General features: G+C 35.0%; 1 protein-coding gene across 2 annotated transcripts in view; it reads left to right on the top strand.

The window, feature by feature from the left end:
- Positions 1–15567, top strand: part of NOVA1 (NOVA alternative splicing regulator 1) — a 158077-nt gene extending 142510 nt beyond the window's left edge. The window contains exon 5 of one of the 2 annotated variants that reach the window (XM_058836601.1): positions 14210–15567. In XM_058836601.1, coding sequence (XP_058692584.1) covers positions 14210–14272 — 63 coding nt within the window. In that variant the 3' untranslated portion in view covers positions 14273–15567. Of the gene's footprint in view, positions 1–4758; positions 5338–14209 lie in introns of those variants that run through there. The other variant, XM_058836611.1, reaches the window with a different exon arrangement.
- The last annotated feature ends 306 nt before the right edge of the window (positions 15568–15873 follow it).

Raw genomic sequence — 15873 nt, 5'->3', positions numbered from 1 at the left:
CAGTCTTTTTGTGTACCACTTCGAATGTATGAGATTTATTTTTCTATTGGAAAAAAAAAAAAATAAACAGTCTGAAAGCATTAAAATTGGTAGATTTTAGTAATTTTACAGTGAATTTAATCCCTATGTCATAGTATCATTAAAAAATTTAAGGATGGGTCATGCAAATTACTATATGCTTATTGATAATGCTCACACATTTCTGTCTGGACACTCTTTAGTCCATCTGCTGACTCCTAAATGTCTGTTTCACTTGAGACAAGATGTCTACATATTCCAAATTCTAAATGCTTTGATGTGGATTTTGGGTGGATTGAGGGCTACTGTTTACCACAGATTCACAAACAGAGACTGGTTTATTCTGTAAGTGATAGAGATTCAAATGGTTTTTAAATGCAAGGATAACATGGCTTAGTGTGTCCCTATCTGGTGCAATGCAGTCCCTGTACATATCATATGCTGCATCTCTAATAAAAATGGTTGAAAAATCTTTAATGAAAAGAGGACAATATGCTCTATTATAGTCCTATAAATGTGTTTGCTTCCAGAAATTTTGCATCTTTGTTTTTTTCCTCAAAACTTTAATAGTCCATAAAGATTTCTTGCAATTACATGTTGATGCCTTTTGTTCAAAGGGTAAGTACTGTGCTGCTTTAACTGGTTCTTGGCAGGCAATTTTACACACAGCACATTCTGCTTGTAGCTGTATTCATATATTTTTCTCTTAAAATTGTACTTCCCTGTTGTAGAATAATTAATTTAGAATTTATTATTATTTTAAAAGTAAAGTATTTTTTCTATAAAGATTAATACAATAACCTCTATATTATATAAGAAATAAGATATGCAGAAAGGTTTACATTACATATAAGCATATACACTGCTATTTGTAAATAAAACTTTTTTTTTGTGATTAAATTAAAAAGTATAATTTCAGATTTATAATGACAATATTGTTTAAACTGAAAACATTCAGTATTTTGCTTACAATATATTTTTAGGGATAATTTAAAATGTGTAGCTTTAAAGGAGGAGTTTTACAGATTTATAGTGGGTAAGCAGCTGTTTCCACATTGTTAGGGCACAGAAGTTCCAATTGCCACATTAATCAAAGTATCGAGACTAAAAAATCCATTTCATTTAATCTCATTATTGAATAAACAGCTCTGTAGTGATGCCTATTTGTACTTGTTTCTCTAATAAAAATGCAACTGTAGCTCTCAACACAAATTAGTTTTAATTATTTAAATGATATGAATTTGTCAAACATAAATAATCTAACACCTGGTTTGCCTTCTCATTTTCTGAAAAAGTGTGTTTCATGAAAACTAGTAGAGGATGATAATTGGGAATAACAAAGGTAGGTCTATGTATTTATTCCAATTCTATTAATTTTAAAAAAGGGCAAATGAGTGTCGATTACTGTCTAGGAGGCTGAAAAAGTAGTCTGTCTTACTGCTACACAAGGACACAACAGAACACAGCAAAGCAGAAGGATGTCTCACGTACTCTGGTTTTGTGCAACTCGCTTGTCCTCTGCTCATGCCTGAGAAGTGGTGACAATGATTTACAGTTTAGCAATCCCTCTTCTGAATACACGGATAACCTTAGCAAGCGATAAGTGGTGTAGGTTTTAAGACACTTAATCAAGATGCCAAAATCTGCCATATCAGTCACCAATACATGTGAAACAAACCTTCTCAGGTAAAAGAAAAGGCTGAATTTCCCTGTTTTGTCTTTGTTTTAGTAACTTCATTTCAGGAGACCTGCCTGACCTTAGAAGAGGAGTACCCTAAGTGTCAGAAGGGTATAATATCATATATGAGCCAGTTGGTAGCTAACTCTGAAAATGGAGATCCATTTGTTTTCTCCACAGGATAGTATAATTAATTATGTTTGCTGTTTCTGTTTGATGCTACATTTTGTTTTAAAATATTTGGTATTTAAAATTTTGGATATCCTAACACACAACCCTGAAATCATTTATCATTTGATTGAGGAAATATATAATCCAGTTGTGGTTGTTGATGGTGACCTCATATGGCACTTGAAGCAGTGATAATTTGTATTACTTTCTGTATATTAAACAATTATTTAATATTGATTCTGTTTGTGGTGTATTAACTGTTATCCTTTCTTGGTAAAGGAAGTGTCCTAAGCAGAGAGTTACTGTCTTAAATCAACAAGGCAATTTTAGAGTCACATGAAGCTGTTGAAACCTACCACTCAGTAGTTTGTCTGCCAGATTAATCATCTTTATTGTTCCTTCTGGAGATGTGTCTCTTCCTTTGTGCAAAATATTTCCAGCAGGCAGGCTTATAGCAAGAACTTACAACACTCCCAGGGTATGATTATGTGACCGACTGTCACAGTTATTATTGTGCCCTACATGTTAGTAACGTAGCTCAGGGTTTCAGAACTATTTTTTTTTTTAATGCCAATTGGACATATTTTTTTCCTTAAGTATTTATATTTCATAGTGCATTTTCTCTCAAAATGTTCCTATAATTATGTTGTGTTAGTAGTCCCTTCTCAGTGCTGTTAATTTAAAATTCTTATACTCAATTTTTACATATCAGCTTGGTTTTTTAAACCATTTGCAATATTTAATTATTGTTGAATGATCAGTAAATATACTGCAGTAATGTACTGTCAGACTACCAAGTTAGTTTTGATGTCATTGGAATTCAATTAAATGTCAGTAGTAAAAATAAAATCAAAGAATTATGGTATGCAACCACTCAACAAGAATGAGAATTTTATTTATTTATATTTTTACAATAATTTTATAAATTTATACCTTGAAACTAAATAAAGATTAAGTAAAAGCACACACAAGAAAGCAGAATGTTTTCAAAGCTCTTGCTTTATATCAGAGGACATTAGCTTGTGATCTAGATACATAAATAAATATAAGTATATAGTATTATCTTTGCTGATGTTGCATTCAATGCTGCAAAGTAGCTCAAGAAACCTTCATGTTACTGAAGATATTATGATGATAAAAATACCTTTAAACAAAAATATCATGATAATCAGATTTCATATTTGTATCTTTGAAACAATATGAAGTTGTCTCAGTTTTTTAATATATTTCCCTAAATAAGTGGAGTTCTTTGCTGCATAGTATGAGCTTTTAGTAAAGTCAGTTTCTGGGGGGGAAGAATTAACATTAATATTTTTACTCTAATGTATTGATAAAAAGTAAAATATCACTTTAAAATCAGTTGCTTGTTTTCTCTTCTAAAAGCTTTCTTGGCAATGTGTCACATTCCAGACTTTTTGATATGCTACAATAGCCCTACCTGGCAGCAGCTATTCTTGGCACAATACATTATCCCTCTTTCAGTACCTAGAGGATGTAACACATATCATTGAAACATTTCAGTTTCTGCTGTGCATGCTAATTTTAAATTCAGATTGGAGCTTTGAGAATTTTGAACTTGAAAACCTAAAATGTAATCAGAAGAGGGCCATAGTTGAAAACCTCCTTTTACATGACAGTTGATGGAAACATCAGCAATATTGTTGCTGGCCTTTGTGTCTGTTTATATGAACATTTTAATTGTATACATATCTGCGAGCCAATATAGCTCAAAGTACTAAATAATTTGCATCCAATTTGTATAAAAATATTTAACTTGAAATTTTCCTTCTTCTGAGGAAGAGTTGATGTCCTATGGTATTGTCTTCAAACTTTATATTACCGCACAAACACTTGTAAGCACGAGCAGTTACGGACTGTGAGATGTAGAGAAGATTAAAGAAGCAGTAACAGTGTGATTTTACAAAAGTCATAGGACTCCAAAAGTATATCATCCAGATAGGTTTATAAAAAAGAAGAAAATATTTTACCTTTGATTATAGTGCTTCAAAGAACAGGTGTACTTGCACTGAACTCTTAGTCACGCCCTGTCAATAAACTCAGACCTCACAGAAATTTGTTCTGGTTTAAAAAAAGTGTTTTCAGATGTCTTGTTATAATCAATTTGCCCTCCAAAATTCGGTTCCTTGTTTTCTCCCAATCAAATGACATCACTTGCTGTACAGTGAAAAAGAATCGAAATTTTGAAACAAAGGGTGTTCCTAATCAGACTGCATTACTTACTGGGAGCCAATTTGATTGCATGTGACTAATGCATTAATTTTATCATTATTGTAGGTCATCAAGACATATAATGGAGTGTCATCACTAAGTAAAATTTTAAGTGAGAAATTGGATTTTTTTTTTTTTTTGCTCCCAGCATCAGTGGGCCTAGTAGAGTTCCTGGCATCCATGGGTTTATATATCTACTCTTTTGCTATATGCATTTGTCTACATTGTGTTCAAGCAGAACTCTTGATGAAAAACACTAATTCCAATTTTAACTGATCATGGGTATTTCTATATACAAATATTAAAAAAAAAAATAAAAAAACCTTTAATTCCTGTGTTTAAGCAAAGCTCAAGTGGGTATAGAAATGGACACATCGGTGAATGAGATGGCCAAATTTGCCCCCATGTAGGCAAGTACATCAATTCTATCTGCAGATTTGTATGTCAGTCAATAATATTACTCACGGGCTAACCATAAAGTTCAGAGAAGCTTTGTGTGGTTTGGTGGGCAATCTGCTTTGAAGGTGCTGAACTGCTCTGTACTGGTGACCAAAATTAATGTAGAAACCAGTAACAGTTGAAGTGATAAATTCCAGCCTAAGTGAGCAGCTCTATAAATATAGTAACTAAAAGACATATTTATGGTGTTCTCATTTCCCCAGACTGAAGACTTGGAGCAGAAACCTGTCAAAAGGAGCTAAGGGTCTCTAAAGTTTCCAGCTTTGCCTTCATTTCAATTCCAGTGAAATTAATGGAGATGTTTGTTAAAATGAAAGCCCTGGGAAGAAAGCTATGACTTCTAGGAACAGTGAGGAGTTATTCTGTAAAATGTAAATGGTATGGTTGAAGTTCAACCTACTTTCATCAGTACTTCAAGTGGGGGGTACTAATTTGGAATTAATCACTAATTGGAATTATTCACTATGTCAATCAATCCTGCTCAAAGTTCAATGTTAATAGATGGACATTCCTCACTAGGGTAAACTTTAGATAGACATACCAAAGATAAGACTTGAAAAGAGTTCACATTGTTTATATAGGAAGGCATGCTTCAGAAAAGAAACATTTTCCAGAATCACACTGTCCTGTAATGAATTAACAATATGATTACTAGCATTTAATTAAGTGTTGCCATTTCAGTATACACATGTTTATCCTAAATGCTGTACATGTAAAAATCACTGAACAAACCCTGATGATTGTTCTTCTATAAAACTCCCCTTCCAACACTTGCAAAGGTAGTCATTAAGTATTCAACAGTAATAATTTTTTTTTTAATATGTATTCTCCTACTAAACATTTTTTTAATACTGCATTTAATATTTTTTTTCTTCAAAATAAAGAAATATTATTATGTGTGTGCACTAAAAATGCTTCTATACTTATGCTTAAAGCATTGAATGTGTGCAGCAGAGGTCATCTTAATATGGCCTTGTTCTGGAAAGACATCATCCCCAATTCTTTTGCCTTTAACATTTGATAAACTGATTGATCTAATTTTGTTTTTCACTTCCAATACCAGTAACAGAAAAAAAAGAAAGTTCTTTAATACAACAAAGGTGAGTCTTCAAGGTTGCATCATTTACAAGAATGTTTTGTAGGACAGGAAATGACCTGGTTGGCTAAAACAATGACCTTTTTATTTGAAGAAATACACCTGTATGTGTTTTTAAACTACCTGTCCATTTCCACACACTCTCAGAATACATCTGCTTGATTTCACAGTAGGTATAAAGGGATAAAGCAAATAAAGAATCAAATATGCTCTCTGTAACTATATTTTTGTAGGTTTGTCTATCTTATCTGGTAGATAGAGCAAGCACCTAACACAGTAAGATGCCACCCAGGTTTGTGTGCTGTATAGTAGGCAAAAAATAAAAGTCAGTACACTCTTCTGGTGTGTATATATATTTGTATATGTTTATGGTTTTTGCATAGAACACTTTCCTGGACTGCACATCATTATATCAGAGCCAAAACATTGCGTTCCCACTGCACAAATATTTCAAACTTAATGAATTGTAATCCTGACACAGTTATGTTAAATCAGAATTTTTCTATCTAGCTCACTTGAAATAAGAGTGCAGTTTCTACAGAAATGTTCAGAAAACTGGAACTGTCTTAGGAGGGTAAGTTAACACCTCCTATATTCTCCCTCAAGGAAGTAGCAAAGAGATAATTTTGGCTACACAGACTCTGGGTCTTGGTTAGAAATACAAGACCAACTGTAAATAATTGTAATATCAGTGTTTCTGAAAATGATTGAATAATACTTCAATTGAAAGATGCATTGCCACTGGAGAAGTCTTTTTTAAAGTTGCAGCATGTTGTGACCACCGATTTTTACAAACGATCCTGTCTCCTGAACCACTTGCTGCAGTGTATTGCAGTGTCATAACTGTGCTATTTGGGGTAGGGACAGTGAAAGTCAAGCAAGTCAGCCTAATTGTGTCTGAGGATTCATTCTATCTGCAGGAAAACAAAACAAAACAAAGGCTTATGTCATTGACACAAGTCCAGCAATTCCTCTGTGGAGTCTTCCTCATAATTTTTTTCCAGATGGATTAAAAGACAAGTTTCCTCGGTGCAAGTGTGAGGCTATGACTACACAGTGTAGGGCAGATACCTTTTGGAAGTTTATTTTACAGAGCTTGAAACTAATTCCCACTTTGGCATATGTCTCTTAGCAAGCAAGCATAAACCTCACAGAAGCAGTGTTAGAATACTGTCAGAATAGACAGCAGAATAGCTTAGGTTTAACACTTTTCTCTTGACTCAGTTCAGAGGAGAGCACATGCATGAAAAGCTTTCTCCTACATTAGCAGAGATTAGTTGGAACTCTGGCATTCATTGTGGCAAAACTTGAACTCATTAGGACAAAATTCTTTTTATATCACAGTCTACATAAACCTATCAATAATATCAAATGTTAGGCATGAAGCTGAAATAGCTCTGGAAATGTTAAGAAAGATGATGAGATTTGAAAATGCAAGCGCTGTATGAAAGAAGGTGGAAGTCAATTATTTGCTAATAAAATGTTAGAGAAAACCATCCTGGTTACACAGCAGCTCTTCATTATACCAGAGCATTTGCAGCAATAAAGCAATTGGTAAACATCCTCTTTGTAAACGGTGTGGCTTAGGAGGGAAAACATTTATGAAGAAAATAGTGTCTCCATGTGCAAGTCCCTTGAAGTATATGAAACTATTCTCACTGTTCAAGCCAATCTCTTTTTTTCAGGTAATTTTACTATTATATAGACTTTAATGAAATTAATATTAATGGATTGAAAGAGCCTGATAAGTTATTCAGCGTAGAAAAAAATCAAATTTTTTTTTGTTTCAGAAGTATTGTAAGTCTCAAAAAACACTGTTCTCCATACATCCATCAGTGCTTCTGAGGTTAAAAAGGTTCTGTGTAAGAATCAGTATAATTTGATCCTACGTGAGGAAAACATAATAAAACTGGAAGTGTTATCACTTTGATTACTGGTTTTGCAGAAGGCATTGTATGCTGGTACTTGTCTCAATGAGGTGAGTGGAATTTGCAATTCAGTGAAACTTTCTAGAGATCAAAGCAAAGGCATGTGTAAAGAGACATATGAAAGAAAATATTACTGAGTGCCACATTATTCCTTCTAGGCCCTATTCCATAATCAATTTGAATAAGTTAATTGATGTAGATACAGTTCAGCCTGGCAGAGATGATAATCTTAATTAGGAAAAATGGTCACACTGCAGGGATGTAGACTGCAACTGGAGGTGCACTTGAAATGAAGATCTGATGTTATCAGCTGCGGAAATTGTTTCTAGCTCCTGCATATAAGTCTCATTTATCAAAGCCCCAAATGGCCTGACAGTTTGCATTGTACAAGTCACCTTTAAGGCAATCCTCTGATGCCTTGTTAAGGAAATACTGCTAGTCCTGCCTGCATGCTTTCCTGTAGAGAAAAGTCTAGAACCCAACCCACCTACCCGTCCCCAGGCTTGAGTATGTGAGATGTCTTCATCAAATGTAGCTAACTTAGAGGTATATCCCTTATATTTGGGCACCATCAGGCAGGTTTGTATGACAGCCTATGACTCTGGAGATACTAAATTTCTTTCTGAGCTTCATTAGTACTCACTTCTTCATTTTCACTATGTAGCAGTGCAAATCAATCTTTGATAACATTGTTTTTCTGATGACATTGTTCCAATAAACTCACCTTTGTCAAAAGTACAGCTCCTTCCTGCTCACCATATTTTTACAATAGATCTATACAACAAAGATGTGACAAAGTTTTAGTGATTATAAGCTCGAAAAAATATCAATAGATGTTACTTGTGTGGTATAACACCAGTTAAAAAATTTTAAAAGACCTTACTATTTTAAGCACCTGCAATAAAGCCAGAGAGTGGAAATTACTTGGCCTTCATGTAATCCTGTGTTCTACTTTAGAGGTTTCCATAAATCACTACTACCATTTTGGTGGCGAAGAATGAGCACTTCACCATTTCAGATGGATTCATAGTCACCTTGCTATAAATCTGCTTTTACCCCATTCCACCAAATGAAAAAATAAAAGAATCTACTCACAAGGTGGTCCTGTCTAGATCTGTGAGGGAGGCAGTTAGAACATTTCCACCAGAAAGTAATCATGCCAGATGCAGAGAAATCAAAGAGCAAGTACAGAAGCAGAGTGAAAGACCTTATGGTTTGCTGAACTTCTAGCAGTAAGCTCTGAGAGCATGGTAATACACATAATAGCATTGATGTAGCCTAAAAATCACTAAAACCCAGCTATTTCTAGCAGAATTATTTAAAATTAATTAAAAAAAAGAGCATACAACCACTTAAAAAAAAAAAAAAAAGGAGCAAAATCACATTTGTTTCCATCTAATATTTCTAAAATGCATTAAGAATTTTTCCACTATAACACAATTGTCAGATTTTAAATGCTTGGCAGATGCATATTGGAGTGCAAGAATTTGCAAAATGAAACTTTCATTTCCACTTTACATTCAGTAATGCTATATATAATTTTGCACATGTATATGTATATATATATATATATATATATTTGAAAATCTAAAATTCTGTCACTTTCCATCCTCAGAACTGCTAGTCAACAAAGTTCTTTCATTTTCCTCATCATCTCCATGATCACAACACTTTTAAATTTGTGCTTTGAAAAACTATTTTCCCATTCAGAGGAAGTATGTGTAATTAACATATTCTAGAAAATGTGGATTTAAACTTTTGGTGTTGCTACTAGTAAGGCAGTCTGCTTGTCCAATTTTTTATATAAAAGATGGCTATCAACTTTACTACCCCATTACATTCTCTAATTAAGTATTTTAATGCATGAGTTTGCTAACCCTGAGGCTCTATGGTCAGGAAGATGTTTCAAGGCAACAGTAGTGCCTCACTATAAATCTGGTAGCCTGCTTAAATTCTCTGCTGCATTCCCTAATGCGCACTTGCTGATAACTAATTTTTTCGGCTTAATTTTGCACGTCTCTAGATTAGCACCCTTCATGACTTCCTAGAGGAAGTTTTCCCTCAAGTCTTTTAGTCATTTTTCATGGTACCTAATGTAAATTTTCCTTGTCATTTTCATTTACCTTCTTCATATTTTATAGCTTTTTCTCTCATTGACTACTTGATAATATGAAAGAAATTGAACAGATGCTCTCACTAAACAAAAGTGAATGCAAGTTCAATGACGGGAAAAAAGAAGAAATTATCTCTTTTCTTCTTCTCATACATGAATAATTCCCACACGAAAAATGGAGCAAACTTCCATTAAGTCATGTGTATGAACAGATTACAGCTTGGGTCCCAGGAAAGTAGCAGAATGTCCTTCAGAGGTACACACATATATTTGAGAAAATAAGAATACAAACTCAATCCAGAAAGTACAAAGCCTGTCCTCTCGGAATATTTTTAATTTTCATTCCCTGAGATTTGTTTATGACTGAAAGAGTCTAAGTATCTCCATAACCATATATTGCCTTATGTCTCTCCCATGTATGAAGGATCAGCTAGGTTAGTACTAGTCACTAGTTTCAGAATTAACATAAGGAAACATCTTTGCTGGATCACATTCATTTATTAATATTGCATTGACTCAGTCATATTATGTGTATTACAAGGCAGTTCAGTTAAACTAGTGAAAACTTATCTGCAAGAGGGGATGCCAAATTTTCAGTAATTCGTTCCTGATTCAGAGCAGGATTTAAGAGCATCCAAATAGGAGAAAATACAAAAATATATTTGGTAATAATTTGATGTAAACCAAATTAAAAATCATGTTTCTGCTTTTTCCATCCGAGGTCAACAAGTCATCTCAAGGCATGAGAGATTTCAGACCTAGAGTGTAAGACCCAGCAATAATCTGATTTGGGAACAAGATGTGTTACTTTTTTTGTGAGCCTCTTTTCACAGTCTTGAGATCTAGTTTGAAAGGTACCTAGGCAATTGCAGACTGAAATAGGCTCTTTGTTTTTGGAAACACCCATTAAACTCTTGCTTAATGCTTTTAAGATCACGCTAAGCATCCATCTAGGCCTTTGGACACCTAAATAATCTTTACAAATCCAGCCTTTAGGCTGGGATTTCATTACTCTCTCTGGTTTTGAAGCAAAAGCTAAATTAGAGTCCCACTTCCTCAGGCACCTTGTCCTCCCTCTTCTCATCTGAAGTTTATAGCCTTTCCAGTCTGATAGTAAAGCTAATACAGCTTGGAGGTATAATTTCCAGAATTAAATTTAAAAATTGCTAAAAAATGTTCCAAGTACAGTAAATAAGAAGAGCAGTATTTTGACACAGGCTGTTTCAATGCACAGTTTACCCTCAGCTGGCTTTATCATCACAGGTGAAGTAACACGCTGCAGCACACGTGGCAGTATTTCTTGAAGCCAGATTGCTTATTCAGTGCTTATTCCTTAGTTTTCTATTTGTAAAAGATCCATCTAGTAGAAGTCCAGTAGAAGTCTGTAACTACCAGGTTCCTGATAATATGATTTCTTTATTTATTTTGCAAAAAAAAAATGTTATATGAGGTAGATATTTCCTGTCTATAGTACTTTTTAAATGGTTCCTTATTTACACATTTTATACACTGTCTGTGTTTTTTTTATTTTTTTTTAATTCAGAGGCGGCCTGACCCAAGCCAATAGATGTGAAGGAAATGACTCTGATGAGCTTTGGAATATAACCTTAGAAATTATACAGCAGAATTTTCTTGAGCTATAATTAGTCAGTTGTCCTTTCTAGTGAGCTATTTCAAAGTGTTTTACAGTTGATTTTTTACAGCCCTTGTCAAAGATTGTTAACCTATGATATGATCTCTTCTAAATACAGGATAGTACATAGCCCTCAGAGGCATTTGCTCATTGCATGCCTCTAGGGGTTAGACACTTAATGATATCCTACCAACATCAGTAAAAATAAATGCAGAATGTACCTCATCAAGTACTGAATCACAAAATCACATATTTTTTGAGGTTGGAAGGGAACTCTTGAGACTATGTAGTGCAATCCCACTGTTTGAGCAAGGTCAGCCGAAGCTTTTGCTGAATGTCAGAAGATTCCTATCTGCTCAATTCTCCAACCTGCTTATGCCTCTCTGAATGGTAGCATTATATTATATCTAGTACATAATAGAAATTCCTCCAGGTTTTGTATCAAACCTGATCAGGATGAGCCCTTCCCCATTACCCATGCTGTTAATGAAGACGTTAAACAGTATTGATGCCAGTATTTGATCCCTGGAGCATGCTGTTAGTGACTGACCTCCAGCTGCTCCCCACTCCAGCCCTCCCCCAGGCTAAACATTCCCAGCTCTGTCTTCCTGTGGAAGGTGCTGCAGTCCCTTAACTCCCTCTGCAGCCCTTCTCTTGGCCCTCTCCAGCAGCTCCATTTCTCCCTGCTACTGGGGAGCCCAGCACCAGACACAGATGAGTTTCTCCACCTCTCTCCACTTGCTGGCAACACTCCTCATTACAGCCAAGGATTCCTTGGCCTGTTTTGTCATGAGAGCACAGTTTGGGCTCCTGCTTAACTTGTTTTCAACCAGATTCTCCTGGCCTTTTTTTCTACAAAACTGCTTTCCAGCCAGTTGGCCCCAAAAGGTATTGTTGCATGAGGTTATTTCTCCTGTAGTGCAGAACTTCAAATTTTTCTCTGTTGATTAAAGGGAACAGGCCAAAATCTGGGTTTCTGAAAACCAGGGTGATGATTCTGCTTTTTGCCCTAGTCCAGCCTCTTAGGACCCTGATTTCCACTATCCCTGGTTACTGCAGTCAAAGGATGTCTGTGATTTCCACATCCCTGACAATTTCTTCCCTGTTTGTACACTTCCCTGTGTGTATCAGGTGCACCACTTATTAATTCCTGGATCACCTGGGTCAGAAAGCTGTTGTCAGTGCAGTTCAGAAACCTAGTTTGCTTCTCCTTGCCATGTTGTCTTTCTACCAGGTGTCAGAGTGAAGTGTCAGGCATTAGAACCAGCAGCTGGGAATATGAGACTTCTTCATGTTGTCTGACAAAGATCTCAACTACTCCTTTCCTGTTAGGAACGACCTATGTTGATCTGCCCACCAGCTCCCAACACAGCAGCTCCCAGCCCATCACTCATCACAAGGCGGAGCTCCATGCATTCCAGCTTGTTTCTCACACATAGGACAGCTCCCTCTGGCATTCCCAGCCTGTGCTTCTCAAGGGGCCTGTGTTTGTGTTTTGCAGCAGTCTGCTGCTGTGTCATCTATCCCACCACCTCTCCATAGTTTTAATGAGGTCATAATCCTCTAACTGCACACAGACTCCTAATTATTTCTGTTTGTTTTCCAGACTGTATGCATTAGTGTACAGGCATTTCAGGGGGCACTCCAGTGTGCTGAGTCCGCAGGAAAAGGATAAGAAATTCCCTCAGAAGACTGTGGCACCAGCACTTCTTTATTTTACATCCCTGTGCTTCTGGATTGGCCTTGCATTTTGATGGCTATGTCCCTTCTTTTCACGGCACCTCAGATCCTTTGCGTGCCTACCCTCTCCTCCACTTAGTATCATGAAGGAAAAGATCAGCAAATGTTGTCGTGCTCTTTTCCAGATAAATTTTAACTAGTTTACCCTCCTGTGAAAATCAGCAGAAAGTACAATTTCTAATAAAGAGCTTATATATAAATTTGGCACACTTAAAACATTACTTCATTGGTCTTCATTGGCAGAAAGATTCAGGGGCTGGAGCTATTAAATCTTGCTAAAGTTGTTAGTCTTGTTCTCAAATAAATCTTTCAGGAAAACCAAGGTTTTACTCAAAATATATTGCAGTATTTGACTCACCAATACATTTTCAGTCAATTTTCAGACTTAAATTGGATTCACACATTTATTGGGCAAATCTGATTGGTGTAATTTCCTATTAATAAATAAAAAACTTTCATTCTGTATTATTGCTTGAGTTATAGTCCTCCCAAATACCACTGTGTTTTTTTCTTGTGGTCTCTTATGTTAAGATAAAACTTTTAATGTTGCAGCTTTCCTCCCTAGTGCTATTTCACCTCCTAGTGTTGAAGTTCATTATTGCTGTAATTGTATTATATTTTTTTTATACATTTTGAAATATCTAAATTTGATGAGCTGAAGGCATTTAATTTTAATCAGTAAGCTGTAATTAATGATTGAAATTCAATAGAAAAAACAATTTGAATCATGAAACAAAAACTCATTTAAAATTACATTTAATATTGGATTTACATGTTTCTTATTGTTTTGTTAAAAGCAAAATTTTAAAAGGTTGGCTTTTTCAGTGTACGACAAAAAGTCAGATTTACAAGGAAATTAGAATATTCTTGATAATAAATTACAGTAATAATAATAAATTAATATCTTCTCTAGATGAAATATTCATTATCTTAGCAATAATTACTGTAGAGATGTTTAGCAGTTTTGCACAGAGAAAAGATGTGCTTATCAGAGTTCACATTGGATTTCATAGTTATAAAATATTATCCGAATATTTGGTGGATTTTTTTGTTTGGTTGGTTGGTTGGTTGGTTGGGGTTTTTTTAAATCTATTTTTTCTTTTCAATAAGAAAGATAAGCTTAATTTAATCTTAACCATTTTAGAGGCAACATTCCAGTGGCAAGCATTTACTGAAGAAGAAGCTGGAAAGAAGAACAACTAAATAAATACAACTCAAGTATCTTTAGAAGCTTGAATGGGAGTCCTCTGTGTGACATACAAATCACACCCATAATTCAAGCCATGTGACACAGGGGAAGAAGCAGTGCTCTGACACTTTAGTTGCCTTCTACACAACAATATAGCCGTCTTGGTGACTTTGACAATCTGAAGTTAAGCATGTAGTTTCTTTTTACAGTACAAATTTAGCTGTCTTAGAAAGAAATCTGCACAAAGCAACACCAAGATCATGGGCATGTTTAGGCTAGCCAGAAAGAGAGCCCAAGTGGAAGAGCATCTTTACAGCCTCGTGGAAGAATATATTTTCTCTTGCCTCATTTTAGGCCTAAATGGATATGTGTGTCACAATTTCAACCACTTCCAAAAGTTATTTATTTGTCAAAATCTTGTCTCATAGAGCACTCAAGAAATTTATCACCTACTTTCTGATACTACCAGTTTCTAATGTAGTAACAGGGATTAAAAGACCTGTTTCAGTGCCTGCTGGAATTTGAAAGTTCATCCATGTTGTAAGCAAATATCACTAACTAGCACAATAAGCGAGCATTCTAAGATAGGAACTGCCCTGCTGTATTTAGCATTAAAATTTATGATATAAGGTGTTCAAAGACACTGATATTCAGTTCTTACTTTCCCTGGTGGTTGCTTTACTTACTGTATTTTTTTCCTTTGACCCAGCAAGCATTTAATTATACTGTGCAAAATAGAGCAACTTCAAAAGAAATTTAAAATACCTTGCACTTGTACCTTTTGCAATTATTTGATGGCTAACAGTCACTCAAAAAAATTCAAAAAGCAGAGTATGACACAAAACTTAGATTTTTACAAATTGGCTGAGTCCATTAACTGTTGGGTTAATTTATAAAATAAAGAATAAATTTCATCTCACTTCCTGTTCTCTTTTCAGGCAGAAATAGATGTATGTTCACAATGCAATTTTCAAAAGGGTTCCATATGTGAGATAATGGAACATGAAACTCAGATCATAGGAGCCACACATCAGGGAGAAGGCAAAAGTCTGGGGTGTACACCTAGCTGCAAAAATGTGGGCACATGAGAAACTCTTGGCCAAAATCTAAATGTCTAGAGAACCTAAAAGCTAAAATAAACAAAACACAAACATCTTCATAAATTACCAATATTTTACTTTCAGAAAGAAATAAATAAACATTTTCACAATTTAAACAGGTTCAGTGCTAATTATCTGTAAAGTGCCTATTTGGGTGATTAGATATTTGCATGGGTTTGAGCCAACTACTGAAACACAAAGTATAGGTAATGTTTAAAATAAAGACATGAAAGACTCTAGTCCACATGTATTAGCACTCATTTTCTGTAAGTAGAAGTGTTAATTCTGATCTACAGCTCCACCGCAGTATAATTTAATTTGTCACTTGGTTGTAAAATGGTACTCCACACTGAGATTAGATGTTTCTGAGCATTGATTGGTACAAATGTAGTAAGACTGAGTAAAAATTATATAGGCTTAGTAGATAGGAAGCGTATCTCAATCTGGGTGAATCATGGGAGCAGAGTTACTCAGGGCAGCACAAAAAGAGAATCACTATGGTGATGCATTATCTGTGGG

The sequence above is a fragment of the Poecile atricapillus genome, chromosome 1, assembly GCF_030490865.1.
Source record: "Poecile atricapillus isolate bPoeAtr1 chromosome 1, bPoeAtr1.hap1, whole genome shotgun sequence".
In the NCBI taxonomy this organism is placed as follows: Eukaryota; Metazoa; Chordata; class Aves; order Passeriformes; family Paridae; genus Poecile; species Poecile atricapillus.
The sequence above is the reverse complement of the archived record's forward strand: the minus strand, read 5'-3'. Positions and strand labels throughout refer to the sequence as shown.